Raw genomic sequence first — 20,148 nt, 5'->3', positions numbered from 1 at the left:
ATTTAAGACATTCATCCATGTCCAAATCTGCCATAAAATTTGTTAAGGATGATGAGTTAGTGATAACTAAAACTGAATTTCACTGTGTTAGCAAAGGATAAATTTAGGCAGATATACTGACTAAAAACAAATGGCTTTCAATAAATTGTTTTAATACCTAAACAACATTTGTGAACAAAGCGCGACAAAGACAGGTAAGAGAGAGGAGTTCTGAAGAAAATCCATCATCTCAAAATGAATGCAGAATAATAAAACTGCAAACCTATCATTTCATGACCATCCTTTCAAACTGACCATACTGCTGCAGCTTCTCTTATAGATTCATGCAATTTTGGCTCATTATGTTGTCTTCTTTCAAGCTGAAAGTTCTGGTTCAATTTCAAGTGTAAAGTAGTTTGAATAGTCAGTATGAAAAATTCAATAAAAGTTCAGTCAATTTACAAATTGTTAACATTTAATTTGGTAATTAGGTAATCAATAACAGACAGAGCGATCCTTTCACACTTACATTTACATTTAGCTGCAGAGGTCCTGAAGGAATTGTCATCTCAGCTGATTGAAGCAATACAAATGATGGACTGAATGTGTTTTGTTAGCATTACCAAGTAAGCTATGCCTGTTGAACTAGAAGGTAATTGATTTTTATAAAACAGGGACCTATAGAGGTTGCAGTGCACAACCAACTTTTATTGCTTTTTTATATGAGGCAGCAACATGCAGGTGTTTTGCTGCATGCACTTCTTGGCTCAGCGTTGCCTATAGTAGAAGTGACGTGCTCAGCATAATTATTTCTCTAAACAGCATCACATTGGGAAAGCATGCACATAAAGAAGTTCAGGAAAGATTAGGGCTTCAGAGTAAATTCATTTTCAGGGGATAAATGTTTTAAGCATCTGGAAAATATGTCTTTTTACATTTGTGTTTGCATCATTTTTGTGTTTACTCCTGATTGTAATCTCCCATCATTGTAGAAGAGAAAACTCCTCAATGTTTTCGAGTTTCATATAAGGAGAGAAAAGATGTATTCCAGTTCCTAAGCAACCTCCTTCTTACTCTTTTCTGAATTTGTATTGTGAAAGTCCTCTGAATTTTTATGAAGTATTTTTTACATATAATCTCAGGTTGATTTCTCCCAATTGTAGAGCATGGAGGTTTTACTGATTTGCTTTGTTTTTATGGGGGTTGTATTATTTTACAGTTTGTTTCTCTATAAATTGTTCACATCTCTTATCGTGAAAATATATATATATATATATATATTTTTTTTTTCTGTACTTGCCTGAATTTTCCTGTGACTGAGATTAATCGCTTCCTCTCTTATTATTATTTTTTTTAGGTGTGACCTCAGTCAGGGAGAATGGGTGCACTGCAATGTGGACATTCAGAAAATATGCCACTTTCCAGTGTTTGGCCTGAGGGAGGGGGCTCTATACCAGTTCAGAGTTTGTGCTGTGAACAAAGCAGGGGTGGGACGTCCCTCCAAAGCCACAGAGCCTGTCCTCACTGCAGACCCTCTTGAACACACCAGGACAATGGGTATTACATATGGGCTGCATGGTATTAGAAAGACATGAACGTGCAATATTAACAATTAACAATGGACCGTCGTCAATGGCTGAAAATAGGATATCTAATAATGAGAAAATTTCACAAACTGCCGAATGGCAAAAAACCTCAAAAAACTAATATGTGTAGTAATGGACAGAAATGAGCAAATTTCAGGAAGATTTTTGCTCCAACAGATTTATCTCTGATTATTTAGAGTCAGCATAGCTGAATTCAAGTGTTTATCCAACAAGAATGAATGGTGAAATTAAAAGAAAAAGTAGCTTTAACACAGTTTTAGTTCAAGGGCGTGCACACATTTGTTAAGTTCGTGTGAAAGAAATGTTTGATTATGGTTATGAAAGGGAAATAACCTTTCATAAGTTAAGTTCTCCATTACATTTGTGTTTACATTTCTTTTTAATATTACAGTCACCACGTAAAAAACAAAGAGACAAGAATTTCAAATGTAAAATCTGGCTTTTAGGTCTATGCTTCACATATTTAAATAAAAAATTTAAAGCCTTTTATGCCTCCACCATTAAGTCATTCTAATTGCTTGAAAAACACTATACGTTTAGAGTTGAAAGCAATTCTCCCTGAGGCTCCAATTAACCATAAAATGTCCCACAATATGGTCCTTTTGCTTTTGTGTGGAAGCTTCTGTGTGTCTTATCTTTCTCCGCCTATTTATTCAGGCTTTTGCTTTGTGTCTCATCGACATCTGCAGTGTGCTGCAAAGATCATCAGCAATGCATTCACGACTCTCTCCTGCTGTTTATTCACCTCATCTGCCTCAATTGCCCTGTTATACCTGCAAAGAAATGATCAGTGCCAGAAAAAACAGATGTAGGTGTGCAGATTTAGATCTCATCCACAGCCGCGGGGTTATTTCTGCGACAGCATCTTAATAATGTCATTGAGAAAAATGCTTTGTTTTCAAAAAGATGACTTAAAAAGCATTTTTTGGTCTTGCTAAATATTGGATTCAGAGGGGGGTACTGGAGGGAGAATGAGATGTGTGTCTGTGTGTAACGATGAGGACAGATGGGCTGTGGTCAGATGCCGTGGATCATTAAACACGGAAAAAGGACAGACAGAAGGTTCACTTGCCTCTGGTCTTCTTTCCATCTTCCTGTTGTTCATCTTTTTAGTCTGCACCTCTAACATTTGCAAGAAAATGGTGTCATCATTATCTCTGCATAACTCCATCACCCCTATGTCTTCTCTCATGTCTTCTCCATCTTCTCTTATCTCAGTGGTCCAAATGGACAGAGGAAGGACCATAACCATTACAAAAGACGAACTGGAAGGTGAGATTGTTGGGTTTTTACTTTAGTTCTGATTCTGTCTCAAAAGGAGCATATCTAACACATGATTTACTTTTCATTGGAACACACACTGCCGCCCCCTCATCTGTGGGTTGCTGCAGGCTCATGGCTTTAATGCATCTCCATATTATGTTTAACAATGAGCTGCAGTAACTGTACATCTGCAGCAAAAAGCATGTACTCCATTTGCAGTGGTGAAAGGAGCAAAAAGTCCCCAGTGGTCTTCCAATAAATGCACATAATGGCTCGAGGTAGAGTGAATGTCTATGAAAGGGGGCCCGATAACCTTGACTGCATAGAATGGTGAAAGGGTGGAAGAAGATGAGGCCACCAGAAAATAACTGCAGCCTGGAGGATGCAATCATACTTTTAGATTCTGCTCTAGAATGGAGGCTTACAGTGGAATGCATTTACCCAGGTGGTGAGGCTTTTCATGTAATGACTAGAACATAATTAGGAGATTAAGCTTCATCGAGATCAGCTTAAAGAGCTCAAATTTTCTTTTTGGTTGTGTTTAGTTGTCTTTTGGGGGCATATTTTCTTTGCTTACTGGTTTGTTATTTTTCTCTGCACATCGCTAAGTAGTAGAAATGCTCGCTATAACAACTGCCAATCGCTATAGCTGATTTTTAATATCTTATTTTTGCTAAGTTTGACCAATTTTGGATTATTCCGATTTCTTTTCAAAGTATAAGAAGATATAAGAATGTTATGTGAGATGCTCTTTCAAATTGAAAAGCATCAGTGTCTTGTAAATAATCTTATTTCTTTTTTTATTGTAATTTTGTGTCAGAAAAAAACCCCTCTTGTATCTCTACAGTAATTGTATGTGTAAAGCAAAACCTCCTGATTCATTCTGACAACACACTGTACTGAGAAGAATTTGCTTTCCTTTTTACCTGATCAGCTTTTTTCAAATCTTTGCTTTCCTTGTGCAGAGGAGAGCTTTCTCTGTGCTTTCTCCAGCTCTGCAAACTCTTCAGGGGAAACAAACATAGAAACTTGCATAGATGGAACAACAATGAATACTATTTGCCCAGACTTTCACAGTCCTTCACCGGCTTGTAGAGTCCTTGAACATTTGCTGACTCAACCTGTCCAATGCTATTTGATGCACTTGACATATAAGGAATGGAGGTTAAACTGAAGCAGAGAAGGTTTGAATGTCTCTCCCATTGTGAGGCTGTATCAGTTCCAGCAGACGCAACTTGAAGGGTTTTACAATAAGAGGAGAAAAGCTGTAACTCAGCCAACTCTTTTCATACTGACCTTGTTTTTCTCTTGTTTTCCTCCTCCTCCTCACTTTGCTCCACAGGTCAGGTCAAAGCTCCTTTTCCTCCCACAGACGTCCACGCCTGCGAGCTGAGCGACACCTACGTGGTGCTGAGCTGGACCGAGCCTGAACCTCGAGGCAGGGAGCCGCTGACCTTCTATGTGGAGCGGGTCGGTCCTTACGCCAACGCACACCTCTCCAGACACACACACAGAAAACAAAGATTTATATTTTATTAGCTCTGAAAGCAAATTAGCTGCACAGTAAGTCTATTTCATATTGTGATCATTAGCTCCAGGTCATATTAATATTCCCCCGTTTTTAAGCAATCGGAAGTAAGACTTTTAAAAGTCCTTCTCCACAACCTGTTTGTTCACTCTGTTTATTTTTTCCAAGTGTAAAGCTTTTGATCGACAACAAAAGCTTTAAGAAGAAAGGGTCTGAAGAGTTGAACATGTAAATTTTTTCGGTTTTGGATTGTTATGCATTTCAAGCAGGGGTGCTTTCAAAGTTTTCTCTTGTAATGTGTTCAAATGACACAGCAGGGAGATAGGAAGATAATGTTTTGCTGTTTCCACAATTTACAAAGCTTGTATCAGCCACGTTAGGAGCCATTTTTCTATGTTTCTGTCCAGTAGATGGGGTATTTAATGCAGGGTTTACACTGGATGCACCACCAGTCCTTAATTAACACCAGGTCATCATAGAAAGATACAGACACTTCCTTCTTTAGAGAGACCAAATACCTTAACATCCATACTTGTAGACTATGTTTACATTGGGAGAATATTCCAACTCTTTGCAGGAAGACTCCTGGGTCAGAATATGAAGCCAGAACCTTATTGTTGCAGGGCCACATATTTTTGTGATTGCTAAGAATTTGTGAATTTCAGTCCTACAGGAAAAGATCAGTATCACTGAATTTCAGTGTCAAACACATCAACTGGAAAACATCAAGTAAGGTTTGATTTCTGAAATTCAGAAGTAAGATGTTTCCACTGATTTTAGAGAAGGGTATGTATAATTTTTGATATTCCTTTTTTATTATAAAAATACATATTAGATAGCAAAGTTACATTGTTCAAAACAGATACTCCTATTCTTGGAGAGATGGCTGTATCACTTCCTGTTAGAAACAAATTTCTTGGTTGAACAACAATTTAAATCTAAACATTCTAGGGATATAAATATTTTTAGACATGTCTCTCTTAAATTGTACATAAAAAAAATTCATATTCATTTACAGTGTATCTTTATGGACCCTGTCAATGGTCATTCTGCTCAACATGGTATTTGTTGCAGATATTTTATTGTAGAGTGTGAGAACATCAGAGATACCCTGTATGCAATTTTTACAGACAGTTAGAGCATTAAAATTTATGTGGGATATTTAAATTCATATAACTAAGGAGAGAGCTCCAAAAATAATTTAAAGCTTTGCAGGAGAGAAACAAAGAGCCACAGAGGACATCAGAAAACGTATGTTAGGTTTGTCTCAGATGGGTATGCAGTTGTGTTTCTCCCAGAGATGAACTGGTGACACCTTTATGGCGTCACCTTTGACCCGGAAAAGAATAAGCAGGTATGAAAAATCATGGATGGACCCAGCTCCCTATTTTTACAATATTTTCTCAACTATAAATTTAAGGTTCAAAGTGATGACAGAAGCAGATCAAAAATGTGAGACTGACCTGTTCTTTGCAACAATAGAGAGCCTTGGCTCCTCAATATCAACTCCGGCACTCAACAGCTCCTGACTTCAATAATCAAAAAACTGCCACAGGAAATAGATTTTTATTGAGGCTTTATAAGTTACTGAGGTAATAAAACTGTCAAATCTCTCAAAGGCACCTGAAATTACTAAAGTCTGCAGCCTCACTTCTGCTTATATAATGAAGTGAACATTCAAATATCCTTTTTGCCCTCAAGTAAGCACTTTATAATCACTCTTCTCTTTTACCATACCTGCTCTTTTGTTGGGATTTCTACTTACAAAACAATGACTTACAGAAGAAAATGTGAAACCCCCAGAGTAGCAACATAGAAATGCAAATAAGGAATATAAAAAGGGACATGTTTGGTATAGGTTTAGTCTCTTGAGAGTCTCTTTCAGTTATGGGTAAATAGAATTAAAAATAATAAATTATCCACAAAGCTATATGTCTTCATTTCAATGTGGTTTAATTTAAGGGTCTGATAGGCTGAAATACCTAAGCTATTTTTTTTAAATTTCCACTTATGTTTTTTTATATATTTTTACATAAAATTGATTTTCTTGAATCAGTCCTTGGCAGGGAAAAACAGCTGGGAACTTGCCAATCTGGACAGGGTGGTGAACTCTCCGAGGTACCCAGTGTTTGATCTAGTCCAAGACAAACAGTATTGCTTCAGAGTCCGCTCCATCAACAAGTATGGTGTTAGCGACCCCTCCGACCCGAGCCCACCAATTTCCCTTGGAAAGCCACAAGGTAGGAGAAGATAAATCCTGGTGCCCAATTATTACTTTGCTTGCTCAAAGGTCAGCTACATCATTAAGACTAAATTCCCAAGTCAGCATTTACCTTTTATACAATGCTGCACCTGCAATAATTGTGCCAAGATACCACTGGCTTTATTCTGGAATCACAGTACATGTGTAAAAATAGACAAAACAGGTAGGATCTCATTAAAAAAACTAAATGAAAAGATGTGGAAAAATATTTTTTAGCAATTTATTCCAAAATTAGTCATTCATATCAAATCCCTGTTACATTAATTATAAAGTTGTCTATAATATTGGAAGATTTTACTTCCTTATGCAAAAAAAAATTAAATAAAATAAAATAAAAAGAAGGGAAAGGTCAGGAACTAAATCAATGGAGATGGCACCGACTTCGGCCCCATGCAGAATAAAATCAAACCGCCGACAAACAAACTGTGCATTACCTAAGGCTGATAATTTTTGCCTCATCAGTTAACACTGAGGCAAAGCCAACAGGCAAGACAATTCTCCAACGAGTCCTACATCAGCTTACTTGCAGGAAACAACAGAGAAATCAAATCTTTTGCAGCCAAAAGAATAAAGAGGGGCTCAAAGTCTCATTGGATGAGTATGAAAGTTGCGTTGGATGTACCTTGCACGTGCCAAATGCTTAAATAACACAGGATTATGAAAATCTGCCTTCAGGAAAATGCTTAAAAATAAACAGTAGCACCAAAAGGTGCTTAAGTGCATTATTCCAGACTCTGTTTGGTTTTTAAAACGTGCTATTGATTCTTCCCATCTCTTGTTTTTTTGTTGTTGGTTTTTTTTTACATGCCCTATGTGTGGATAATTATAGGATTCTGAATTAAATCAGATTCATATATCTATATAAAAATAGTTTAGGAGTTTGATATTTTCTTGAATTTTGTAGATTAAAAAAATTGTTCATACATTGTATAGAAATCTAAAATATAAACTTCACTCACGCTTTCTCTAATTTATTCATTCTCATTGGAAAACAAATGATGCAATAGTCTTCAATTTAGAACTAATTTTTCTTAAGAAATTGTCATAAACTCATTGAACTTATTGAATGTTCTATCAGTTCATAAATTACCTCTCTTTGTTTTGATGGATTGAATCTCATTTGACTCCCTTTAGCTGTGCCGCCTCCACCTCACTCAGTCATGGCCATTAGAGACACAGACACCTCAGTTCTGCTGCAGTGGCAAGAACCAAAAGACAAAGACGACATACTGGGATATTATCTGTACTACAGTGAAGCAGAAAAGCAGGAGTGGAAAACTGTCAACAACAAACCTTTAACAACAACCAGGTAAAAAAAAAAAAAGACACCTATAACGTGTTTGAATTCAATTAATAAATTTTTTGTAATTAAAGCATACACTGCCATTGATCCTTATAAGTGTGTAATCCAAGCATGATGTGTCTTCAGGTTTATAGTTCATGGTCTAAAGACTTGGAAGGAATATGTGTTCAGGGTGAAATCTGTGAGTCGAGCAGGAAACAGCAAATACTCAGATGAGTCTCACCCCATCCTGGTCAAATCAGCTATTAGTAAGTTTGTGATGTTGCAACAGTTCCTGAAATCTTATTAGTATGTTTTAATATTTCATTTAAAGCATGCACCCTAAATGTAACACAGAGTAAACAAATTCAGCCAAAAGAAGTGCTGAAAAAGGTTTGAGGCTCTTTTCACTGGCATGGAAGTCATTCAAATTAGACTGACCTATCTGACCCAAATTTACAATTTGCCTTTCTCTTTAGCTTTCAGCAAACAAGTATCAGAGAATATAAAGGGGACCTTTTTCACTTCATATCCACTTTTAGAAACCATATTGTGCTTTGGCAGGTTGCATTATATTGTAATGTTGACAGATTTGGTTCACTGCCATTAAAAATCCATCACAGTCTCTCCAGCTCTGAAATATCCTGGTGGATAATAGCATTAGTCCAGTTATTTCCAAGAAATAAATTTTTATCAGAGAATATGAGCTGAATAATTCCTTTAAAACTGCCACAGATGCAACATTTTGCAAGAATAGACAGAATCTCAAGCCTTCTAAGGAAATCTTGGCAGTCATGTTGTAACAGCCATGTAATAAGATGCGTTCACCAATATCTTTCACCTTTAATTTTTTTGTTTGTTTGTTTCTTCCCCTCATTTCTGCAGATGTTCCCTCATCTCCCTCTGCTATTGCCCTGCTGCTGTGCACCGAATCAGAGATGGTTCTGGGCTGGAGGGCTCCTTCCTCTAACGGGGGAAGCTCTGTTCGCGGCTATTACCTGGACCAGAAGGAGAAGGGCACGGAGATCTGGAGAGAGGTCAACATAAAACCTGCCAAAGAGAAGCAGCTCAAGGTTGGTTATACCTATTTTCATAGGTTGGTTAATGGTCTCCTTATTACTATAAAACAGTACAAAATTATTACAGAGATGACATAAAAACACTCTCTTTAACATCTTATATTAGCACTGAGCAAGATTAGCACAACATGAAACCTGTTACATTGGTTGATGACTAATGCTGCACATCTACTTAAATGTACCCTTGCCATGGTGAAATGGTATAAAGAAAATAATAGGTTTCAAGGTCCAAATAGACTTCCAAAAGGATTTTTAGTAACAGCATTAAGGGTTTTTGAATGGATGTTCTGAAAAGTAAAGTTTTTTTTTTCATCCACTTTTGCTTTTCTTGCAAATAATTTTCAATAATAGCAAACCATCATTCATTCAATCTGCTTGTGCCACTAGGCAACCTGACAGTGTTCATGGAGACTCCTAACAAAGTAAAATTGGTATAGTGCCTCACCAAGAATACAAGAGCTCCATAATTAGATATTTTATAAATGTGTGAGAGGCTGTTTTTATCTCCTGAGGAAAAAAAAAGAAACAAGGATAAAGCCAATTAGAATGAAAATGGCTATGCACAATAACTGACTAACTGCATATTGTGTCCTGCAGTTTTTAGGAGTGGAGGTCGCATTGTTAGAAAAAACTCATTTCAGCACTTTCATAAGATGACAAGAAGTGCAATCTTTTTCCAGCATGGGGTGTTATTTTAATCAAGATGCTGCTTTCTTGGAATCAAATGAATCATTTAAACACAAATTGAGCCACTATTTTTAATCAAAGCAGTTTTGCTTCTTTGGATTGAAGTTTTGCTCATGATTTAAGCCTAAAAATTTAATTTAATTTTCTATATATCAAGAAGGAACCTACAGTGATGGTGGAAAAGAAAGTATACCCTCTGTCTGTTTAAAAGCTTAAATGTAGACAGTATTTATATAGATACTTTACAAAAAGAAGAGTAAACTTTTCTCATACTTAAAAAAAAACTCCAGAAGTAAAAGGCTTTTATACAAAAAAATTATAGTTTAGGGTGGAATCTATTTCTCAAATTTATTACCATCATTGAGTAGTTACTTTGTAAGTAACATTTGTTGAGGTTATTCTTTGATTTATTACTCGGTTCCATGGTTCAGTGGGTAATTTGCAAATGTTTTATTCCAGCCTTCAAGGCTTTATAAATGAAACTATTGATCAATTTCAGAGGTGGGGGAAAATCAACTTGCAAGTCTGTAACAGGATTGTTTACAATAGTGTTATTAAAAAAGTGGAATAACTTTAGCTGTCAGATATATATCTAACAAAGATTATTTCACTTGATTATTTGAACCGCAGGTCAAGTATTCAAACAGGCAACTTTTCTTTCCAGAGAACAAAGGTTCATCTATCAGTCAGTCAAATGTAGCCTGATTGCCCCCTGGTGGCAGAAGTTTAATTTTAAAGACACTAACTACCCTTGCTTTTCTCATGCTGGACTGTAAATCGGTCTGATTGATTTGTTGTTCAGTTTAAATATATCATACAGGAAAGGATTTGCACTTAATGAAGAAAGGTGCAGGTGTGACATAGCAGCTTTCAGATAGCGGCTGCTGCTGTTATGAAAAAGCTCCCTTTGCCGTGGTCAATTAGTTCCTCTGAGATAGGCAGAGGCTGTAGAGGTTCGTAGCTGTCCGCCAAGGCGATAAGGGCCTCAGAGTCTAAGTGGCTGTGAATAGGAGGATCAATGAGCAGATCGATAGGCCTGAATCCCTTCTCCCCCCTGAGCGAAAAATGTCTCAGGAGCTCAGAAGCATGTTTCAGCACCAGTAGAGCTAATAACTTGTAAATAGCCTTCTAAATTCCTGAATCAGGCAGAGTGAAGCTGTACAAGTGGAGAACATTTACCCCTGAGTGGACTTTTGTATTTATGGCTTGGTAAAACTGAGTAAAATTAGCAAAGCATGTCAGATCATTTTTTCATTTTGAATTTAAAACACACAAAAATTACAAACGAGTAAATAATAAAATGATTTGTTTTAAATGTATTGCATTTCTAAAGATAAATTCATAACAGTAAAGTAATAAAGGAAAAGTTTGATGAAAAAGGATGAGTGGCAAAACGTCCCCACTGAGATAAGTTGTGTACCTGCTATCTGGGAACAATGAAATCCAGAGGTATAATGGGGAACAATCAGTTGTTTGAGATAAGATGGACCAAGGCCATTCAGGTCTCTAAATGTAATGAGGATTTTAAAATCCATTCTAAATCACAGAGACATCAGTAAAGAGGCTAAGGTGAGAGGAATGTGATATTTCCTGGGTATACCACTCAACACTTTGCCTGTAGCATTGGAGGTCTGCTGGAATAAAAAGGAGGCAATACGTTAACTCCAAGTAAAATTGTTGTGCAGTAAAGCTGAGATTTGCCGAGTCCATGGATATTTTTTCAGTACTTTACTAAGACAGAATGGCTGTAATTTTAGTAATAGATCACTGATGGTAAACATATAGCATGTTGTAGAAAAAATTTAATTCTTGTAAATATATATATATATCCATGCATCAGCGCCTTTCAACACCTTATCAGTATTGTTTGTCTGCAGGTATCAAACTTGAAAACTGGACATTTCTACCAGTTCCGTGTCTTTGCTGCCAATGCGGCTGGCGTTGGGAAACCATCTGACGCCAGCGAAGCATTTCTGTGCGAGAAGTGGACAATGCCAGAACCAGGTGAAAGCTAAACTCTCATCAAATCCATGCAAATGCATCTCTGCTTATCTGAATGCTTAACAGTTTCATCCAACAATTACAAACCCTATATGTGTTATTTGAAGACGTTAGGCACAACATATGTATATGTTAGATGTTTTTGTTTATTATAAACTTCCCTGTCTCAATTTTTATGGCTTCAATTTGCATCAAGTCCAGGTTGCTCCTGAATGACTAAATGAATCAATGCAAAGTTCATGAATTTACTTGATCACTAAAACCTAATTTGTTCTGTGTTTTAGCCCAGCCAAAAATTACCTGCTTTTAGTGATTTTCTCATTAGCCTAGGGGAAAGATTATTGAAGACAAAGTAGCTGATAGACATCACTGACAGCATAATTAAATTAGAAGAGCAGAGTGGTTGCTTTAAAAATGTAAATCCTTCTGTTCTCAACACAAACGGCAAGGCTATTGCACCCATTTATTGAATAAACAAGGACCTCAAGCAGATAAATGTACTATGATGAAGAAAGATCCAGATTGATCAAGAATGTCCATAATGTCTCCAAAAGATGATTCAACTAAGCGGTCTGGTCATCACCAGAGTAGAGTTTGCTGGAGACTGACAGCTGGCATGGCTGAGTTTTTCTGCATGCACAGTTGGACAGAGACTTTCTGATTGAAAAAGAACAGCAAAGAATCCACTTCTCTGGAAGATGAACATCAAAGACAGATAGAAACTCTAGGAAATGCACATAAATTACTGTGATGAAATCCTTAAGGTTAAATTCAGACAATTTCCAGAACTTTGAGTAAAACAGAGAGACCTGTAATTATTTACAGGAGTGTCAGCAACTCCTTAGGGATTTGATTCTTTGACCCTGGACTTTACCCAATGATGCAAAAAAAATAATTTGGTGCTATCTTTTTTTTCCAAAGGATAGCACAATGTCACAATAAAAAATGGTTCAGCTCAGGATTCAAACACTTAGATTTCAAGTCTATGTCCTAGAATCTGATTCAATTGAGAACATCTAATTGTGTCATTATTTAAGCTATGATCAACCAAGAATGGATTAGTACTACTCATAATTTGGCTCAAATGCTGATGTCCTACATGGTAACCTGTAAATATTGACACTTTGCATAAATCTATTGTGTTCCTCAATAAAAACCTTTGCAAGCCATTAAATGGTTATTACCAAACATCATAATAACATAGGAAAAGCCACAATTTTACACTCAAAAGCTCCAAACAGTTGGCAGACAAAACTAGTTTTGGATTTCACAACTTGCACAAGCAAAAGTGATGACAAAAGTCACAACTTATTGTTAAATTAAAGACGAACTCCACAGTAAAAATCAGCCATTCCCGTGGGATTCATTTACCTAAGAGCTTCGGGAATTTGAGCATCAGTCAATACTCTGCTGCCCTGCAGTTTTTACAATCTGTTTATCAACCCTCGCTGTGGAGAAGAGGGGAGATAGAAATAAACACCATCCATCACCTGCAGAACCCATTTCCACTTGCTGCCATTTTTACTTTTATTTAAGCTGCATCTCTAATGGTGTATATAGTCATCTTGCAGCAAAATAAACAGGGCAGTATGAAATACCAGGATAATAATATGCTGCCTGCCTATTGTACCATTAAAGCACAGAGTAATAGCCGAGGTCAGTGGTTAAATGAATAGTAAAGTGGTTGAAATAGCAGCCTTGTGTTAGAATTAGCTATTAACTATTTACCATGCGTGGTTTATGTTTGATTTGTTCTCGAATATCATTGCTGGTGGGAAATTTATAATGAGAAATAATCATTTAACTCTAACTGTACACTATTAAAAGGGTATAGGCTTCGTTTTCATAAACATGCACTGTAATTTCTAAATACTGTCTAATTACGTGAACCACTCAACACAGAACCATAAAAACATAAATGCTTCAACCTTTTCACAATCTTATAAAGTTCTCTTGCACGCGTTTTTTTTCCCCCATTTTCAATCACGTCCTCTTACTTGAACAGGACAGCAGATCCTGTGAAAAAAAAAGTATGAAAGTAGAAACCAAAGAAAAAATATCAGGCTTTAAATGACATCTGCAAATTAATTTTACCTGTAGCATGTCATGAAATAATAGCAGCCAGGACCCAAGTGATTAAAATCCCTCAATTTTTAATTGACTGTTTATATCTAAATGCTTAGCTGATAATAATGATCAGAAACTTTACTTTAGGCTTCTTGTATCTTTAAATCTGTTCCTGGCAAGTCTTTGGAAGGAGCTTATTTCAGACTCTTGCATGACCTTTGTCCTTGAGTCATAATCTGTAACTTATGACTGTAGGCTAGGATTGTAACATAAGTCTGATCGATAAAACAAAAGCTTCCCTTTAGGCTCAGTACTTTCTTCACCAAAATAGATCAGAGCAGAGCCCACATTACTGCAGATGAGGCCCTAATCTGTCAATCCAGGTCTTACTCCATCCTATTGATGATCAGAACACCAAGATACTTTAACTCCTCTACTACAAGCAACAGTAGAAAGGGAAACCAATGTGTGAGTCGAAAATGACAAACCATCTGACAGAGTCTGATGGGTCTGACCCCCTTTTTACTGGATTTTTGTTACCTTTGACATTAACTGCATTGTTATACCCTCATTTGTAAAAAGCTTTGAATAAAAGCATCTATAAATGAAAAAAAGAACAAATTAACAGAGAACAAATTAAGCCAGAAAATGATTACTGATGAAGGGGGAGTATTGGAAAGGGAAGGAAAAGAGACAGAGACCAATTTCAAGACTTCATATACACCCATCATGCAAAATCAAAAGTCTTTTATATTATTAAATAACAACTAAAGGTAAAACAGTGAACCAACTTGAATGTGGTATAAAATGACACTATGTTCTTGGAAGATATATAAAGCTCTCCCCCGTTTAAACAAAGTATAGATCTCTGTTCCTTTCAGATATACAGACAGACTTTGGACAATTTCATTTTCGCCGTAAGAACTGTGAGACAAAAACAATCACAGAGTTGAAAATTTTTTATTATCTTAAAATTATTACTATTTGTAGCATTACCAAACAGCATTGTCTGTGGATTACCTAAATAATTCAGTTCCTTATTTCCAGCCAGAGGTTTCCAAGGAGGAGTAATATTTCCAAACCCATCCTGTTGGGTTTTGCAGTACCTTCAACTGTGGTAAAGCAGAGAATCTTTGTTGTTTGAAGAACCTTTAGTAAAAGGGCAGGCAAGCACGCTAGAGGAAAAGGTCCCAATGCCCAGTTTCTTATTTCTGAACTCTGATGGTCCAATTTAATCCAAAGACCAAATCAAAGTCCAGAATGTAGAAACCACTACTTGGGAAGAGAGCAGAGTTCAATCACCAAGATGACACAATAATAATAAGGGCAGGGCAGAATCACAGATATCAGGATAATTGCTTGAACTTGTGCTGGAAAGCTGAGACAAGGCTGCAGCCAATTTGGCAGAGGCCAAGAGGCAACAGGTGAGTTTTATAAGCAGTAGAACAGCAGCAGACAATCAGCCAATTACCGGGAGAGTAATTGATGCATACAGGACTGTCTGGAAAAACACATATGGGTTGCAATCATTCCGTCTTTAATTTGGATTATTTTAAAAGATGAAGTTTGAAAGCAGTAGACACAGCTCTTGTTTCTCCTTACAGATCTCAAAAAGCTCACATTTCTAATGTTGCAAACATAACAAGGTATGATAAATCTTGGGATTTGAGGAGATCATGTTTCCTGTATTTATATGTAAAGTTAGAACTTTTTATTATACTTATTATTAATATAAATATTACCGACCACAAACTAATTCACCCAATCTTTAAAGGTATATGGCAAGTGAATGGAAAAGACATTTGCCTTGCTCAGTTCTGTATTTTGTACCATTAATATAGGAAATGGAGACAGGCTCGGTAAAATGAGCGGCTCATTAATCTTGGCAAATGGGCTTTCCTCTATGACATCAATAATTTAAAAGTGGCTAAAAATTATTCTGCAAATTGACTACCCTGTGCAGCTCTGAAGTCAATCTGGATAGATTAAGAATCTATGATCTTATTTTCAACTAGACTAATATTCCCAATTTATTTGTGGCTTGCAGATGTTTCCTATGTGTTGCTTATCCAGTTCTCTTGTCCTCAGGTTGCCCGTATGACCTGGAGTTCAGGGAGGTGAGAGATGACTCCCTGGTGCTCCGATGGGTGTCTCCGCTCTATGAGGGTCAAAGTCCAGTCAGTGGTTACATGCTGGAAATGAGTCAGGGAAACCAGTCAGACATCTGGACGATTCTGACTGCCAAACCTGTTTCTGAAACTCATTACAAGGTGAGAGGCACCTGGATCAGATTTAACATCAAAGTATATTAAACAGAAGTGTGTATTATTATACCCAATCAGAAGAAACTGCTCATATCTATGTCTGCAGCATTAGGGTTTCAATCATTAATTGACTTATTTCAGTGAGTTGTAAGCAATGAATCTTCTCCCTGTGGCATGTAGGTGACGGGTCTACAGACAGGTCACACCTACTGCTTCCGTGTATCGGCTGTTAATAATGCAGGAGTTGGTCGTGCTTCCCTGCCCTCTGAGTTGGTCACAGTTCAGACCCAACCAGGTCAGTTTACTGGACTGATATTAGAATAGAACTTTCTATAAACCTGTGCTGCCATTGGTTTATTAGCCTAATTGGGCAAAATGTGTCAATGGATAAGAATACTGAAGAGGATCTTGAATAGCATGAATTTGCCTGTTAAATAAATTCAAGAAATTATTAGATTGTCATAATTTAAAGCTAAATCTAACTCTACAAAAGACAGAGGACTAGCACATTTACCTAAAATATAAAAAATTTTTGTTAAAAAAAATCAAGCCTTTAATAGAAACTTGCCAGATGTAGGCCTATTTTATAAAGTTTTTTGGCAACTAGAAATGTTTTAAAAAAGATTACTGTTGTTTTTGAAAGGGAGGAGAAAGTTTAAAGAGTTTCATCTATAGCAGTATTATGTCTTTAAGAAAATTGAAGCACTTCAAAACATTTCCTAAAACCTCGTTAAACTTTGATACACTGACCAGCCAATGCTTAATTATTGTTTCTAATCATCACAGCTGTTTTGAATTTTTCAGGAACCAAAGAGATTAAGATGGGTGTGGATGACGATGGGTTTATATTTTTGGGCTATGAGGCTGTTGAGATGAACGACGATAGCGAGTTTATCTGGAGTAAAAATTTCACAGATCCCATCGATTCTCAGAGAACGAAAGCAGAAACCACAAAGAACAGGTAAAATTACAACAATTAAATTGTTCTGTTTGTTTTGAGTTAGGTTCCATTCAGTTACTATTTAACTAATTATGACACATTAGTTATAATTAGTATAACTAATTGACTATCAATAAAATTGATAGTCAATATATTTTTGTGTAAGATCTTTTTATTTTTAATAATAAATGCTCCCTTGGTAGAAAGGAGTTTTAGCACAAAGTTTGACAGCAGACAGAGTCTACAGCAAACCTTGCTACAGATTCAACAACTCAAAGCTGAGTCTACTTATTTGTCTTTTTACTTTATTGTTTGTCTATCAGGTCAGTTGTTACCTTCACAGACCCATCTGAGGAAGATCTGGGTCTGTATACTGTGGAGATGAGTGATAGTCCTCAGCTCTCATCCAGCTATGATTTCACAGCTGAAGGTACTTCCTGAACACCAGTAACTAGTCTGATTTTAGGAATTAATTGTTGTTTCTGAGACATTGCCTTTATCCATTCCTCTACAATATCACCAGAGACACCTTTCTGTTCTGCTTTGTGTTTCTTTGAAAATGATCAAACCTTCTACTTCTATATATTATTTTGTCTTCTTTTATTTTTAGATCTTGAACGTCTCAAAGATCTCAGCTGGCAGGTCAGAAACCCATGTACGTATCATCACTGAGGTGCAGAGGTGCTGAAAATCCAAACCTCAATAATCTGTTATCCTGCTGTATATTATTTACAGCAGGTTTAATGCTGTTTTATGAGTTTTATGATATGACCTGATCTGTCTTTGATTTCACTCTGCAGTGATTTCACTGAAGTCAACTTGGCAAGTGGAGGTGTCTGAGAAAGGCAGCGTTCGCCTTTGGCTTCAAACTGAGAGTCTGAGTAACTCTGCTGAACTCCGTCTTGTTTTTAACGACCGGGAAATCTCCACCTCTCCAGTAGGTTTCCTCAGTTGACAGATATCTTATCAGATGACGAGCTGCAAGTACTTTGCTTGGATTATTGGATCCAATGGTTCCTGCCTATTAAACCTAGCTGTGAGCTGTCATATCGACAAGGAGCTAAAGGTTACTTTGCATATTTGCCAATTCATGCCCTTTGTTTCTACCTAAATGTTGCATCCATTTTGTGCCCATAAACAAGTCACTTTGTACTTATGTTCTGAAAATAATATGTATTACATATTATTTCTATTCAATTTATGAAGCCAGGTTGGATGAGTCAACACTTGAAGAATGTGTGTCTCTGATCACAACAAAACAACTCTGTGATCTCCTTCTTGTCTATATTATTTATGGGAGCCAGAGAAACACATATAAGCAGATTATGGAAAATCACTTCAAATAGATTTTTGTGAAATCATGCGAAAAAGAATGTTGCAAAGGCATGATGATGGCAAATGGCCACATGAGGAAAAGCTGATTTGAGTATTCTGAATGTTTTTTTTCTCTCTCTCTATCATTTGAATGTTTACATTATCAATAAAACAATATGAAGTATCCAGGATTAAAGTCAGGAACTTAGAAGAACTTTTTAGTCCAGATGTCCATGTTGTCTGTATGATAGTTTCTAAAAATTAGTATGATTGTAAAACCATTTCAATTATACATAGATGCCTGTGATCAGATTTAAGTGTCATCTACTGTGTCTTCAAGTTTTAATACAAGAAAAGTCACTCACAAGTCTGAAAGAGTTTTTTGGTTTCTATATTATCAATGAGTTTATGTGAGCATCTGTCTTCCTAACAAGTCAGCATGAGCCCAAAACAGCAATTAGTGCTCTAATAAACATCCTGCAAGGCAGGAAGTAGATGCTGTCAGCAAAGATGAAGAGCAGGTGAGTACTCCAGCAGAGAGGTCTGGAGGCTCAGTTAATTTAATTCAGAGAGGAAGATGAGAATACCTCCTGAGGTGAAGATAGAGATAGCACTCACATCTGAAAAAAACATGTCACACTTGGTTAGTTGCTAGAGACTCAAACATTCAATATTGATGATTTATTATTTTCTATTATTTTTAAGTTTGTAAATTAATAAATACAGAAGGAGGTAATGTTTTAAGAATAAAATTGTTTATTTTTGTCCTTCCTAAACAGGTGGACCTCTGCATTGATTATTGTTTTTTGTACAGTGTGTAAAGTCTTGAATCATCTCACAGACCTTGTCTTTGAGCATAAAATGTGTAAATGAGTCAGTCTTGTTCTAACAACAGAAAATATGCTCTTTATCATAGTTATAGTCAGGGGCAGACACTGAATGCTTGAGTGACATAACTTTTTTCGGTGTTTCACAAAAATAACAATCACTTACTTTTGCTATGTGAACATAAACTACCTAAAAATGATTTGATATGCCTACGAAGCAGCTTACAGTTCAACATATCATGACCTTCTATTTCATTCATTCATGTTCGGAGCTGTCACTGTAACACCTGGTTTATTTATATATTTTATCATAGCTTATGGCTTAAACGTTAAATCTATGTACTTCATGCACATTAAATGAGGAAAAAGCAGTCAAAGTCCATTTGAAACCCTGAAGAACTTTGATCAAGATCACTTTGGAAGATTAAACAAAGGTCTTGAGTTTTCAGCTGTGATCTTAAAGAAATTATGGTCCAGCTTAAAACTTTTGCACAGAGATGTAAATGTCTGACATAACCTCACATGGGTTTGAGCTCTGCAAAAAGGAAGCTTTTAGAATTCCAGTCCCAGAAGTTACTAATCTCACCTTGTTACAAACTAATCATATTTAAAACAAAGCTGGGTGGTTTCACTTGGTATTTAAAGGATATCCAAAAACAGCAACAGTGTAATCATCAGTGAACATCAGCTGACTGTAAACATATATTGCATATATTGTATGTACATTATGACAACAAGCTGGAAATAATCAATGCCGCTGTTCTGTCCATGTTATTGATGGATGCTGGGAGAACAATGAACACAACCCCAAATGTTCATTGTGTCTCTTGGTTGTGACTGCTTTACATTCAGTCACTTCCATTTTATTCCATTATTTCCCAATGTGAGGGCTCCATCTGAACAGTACTGATTATACATTATTTCTAAATGATCACAGCTGAGGTTTGCAAATGCAGAAGCCATTTAACTGATTAGGGCCCTTGGGCTTGCCATACATCACAAATCACTTCCACCAACTGAGACCTATCAACATGCAAGGCATACACT

General features: G+C 36.5%; 1 protein-coding gene across 1 annotated transcript in view; it reads left to right on the top strand.

Moving 5' to 3' along the window:
- Positions 1–20,148, top strand: part of myom3 (myomesin 3) — a 50,194-nt gene that overhangs the window by 22,676 nt on the left and 7,370 nt on the right. The window contains exons 12-25 of the mRNA XM_055047175.1: positions 1,337–1,536; positions 2,805–2,858; positions 4,192–4,319; positions 6,434–6,617; positions 7,775–7,949; positions 8,070–8,191; positions 8,808–8,995; positions 11,566–11,692; positions 15,845–16,026; positions 16,201–16,315; positions 16,825–16,981; positions 17,284–17,390; positions 17,571–17,615; positions 17,761–17,897. Coding sequence (XP_054903150.1) covers positions 1,337–1,536; positions 2,805–2,858; positions 4,192–4,319; positions 6,434–6,617; positions 7,775–7,949; positions 8,070–8,191; positions 8,808–8,995; positions 11,566–11,692; positions 15,845–16,026; positions 16,201–16,315; positions 16,825–16,981; positions 17,284–17,390; positions 17,571–17,615; positions 17,761–17,897 — 1,921 coding nt within the window. The remainder of the gene's footprint in view (positions 1–1,336; positions 1,537–2,804; positions 2,859–4,191; positions 4,320–6,433; positions 6,618–7,774; positions 7,950–8,069; positions 8,192–8,807; positions 8,996–11,565; positions 11,693–15,844; positions 16,027–16,200; positions 16,316–16,824; positions 16,982–17,283; positions 17,391–17,570; positions 17,616–17,760; positions 17,898–20,148) is intronic.

The sequence above is a fragment of the Poeciliopsis prolifica genome, unplaced genomic scaffold (assembly GCF_027474105.1).
Source record: "Poeciliopsis prolifica strain line A6 unplaced genomic scaffold, Auburn_PproV2 SCAFFOLD025, whole genome shotgun sequence".
Classification (NCBI taxonomy): domain Eukaryota; kingdom Metazoa; phylum Chordata; class Actinopteri; order Cyprinodontiformes; family Poeciliidae; genus Poeciliopsis; species Poeciliopsis prolifica.
The sequence above is the reverse complement of the archived record's forward strand: the minus strand, read 5'-3'. Positions and strand labels throughout refer to the sequence as shown.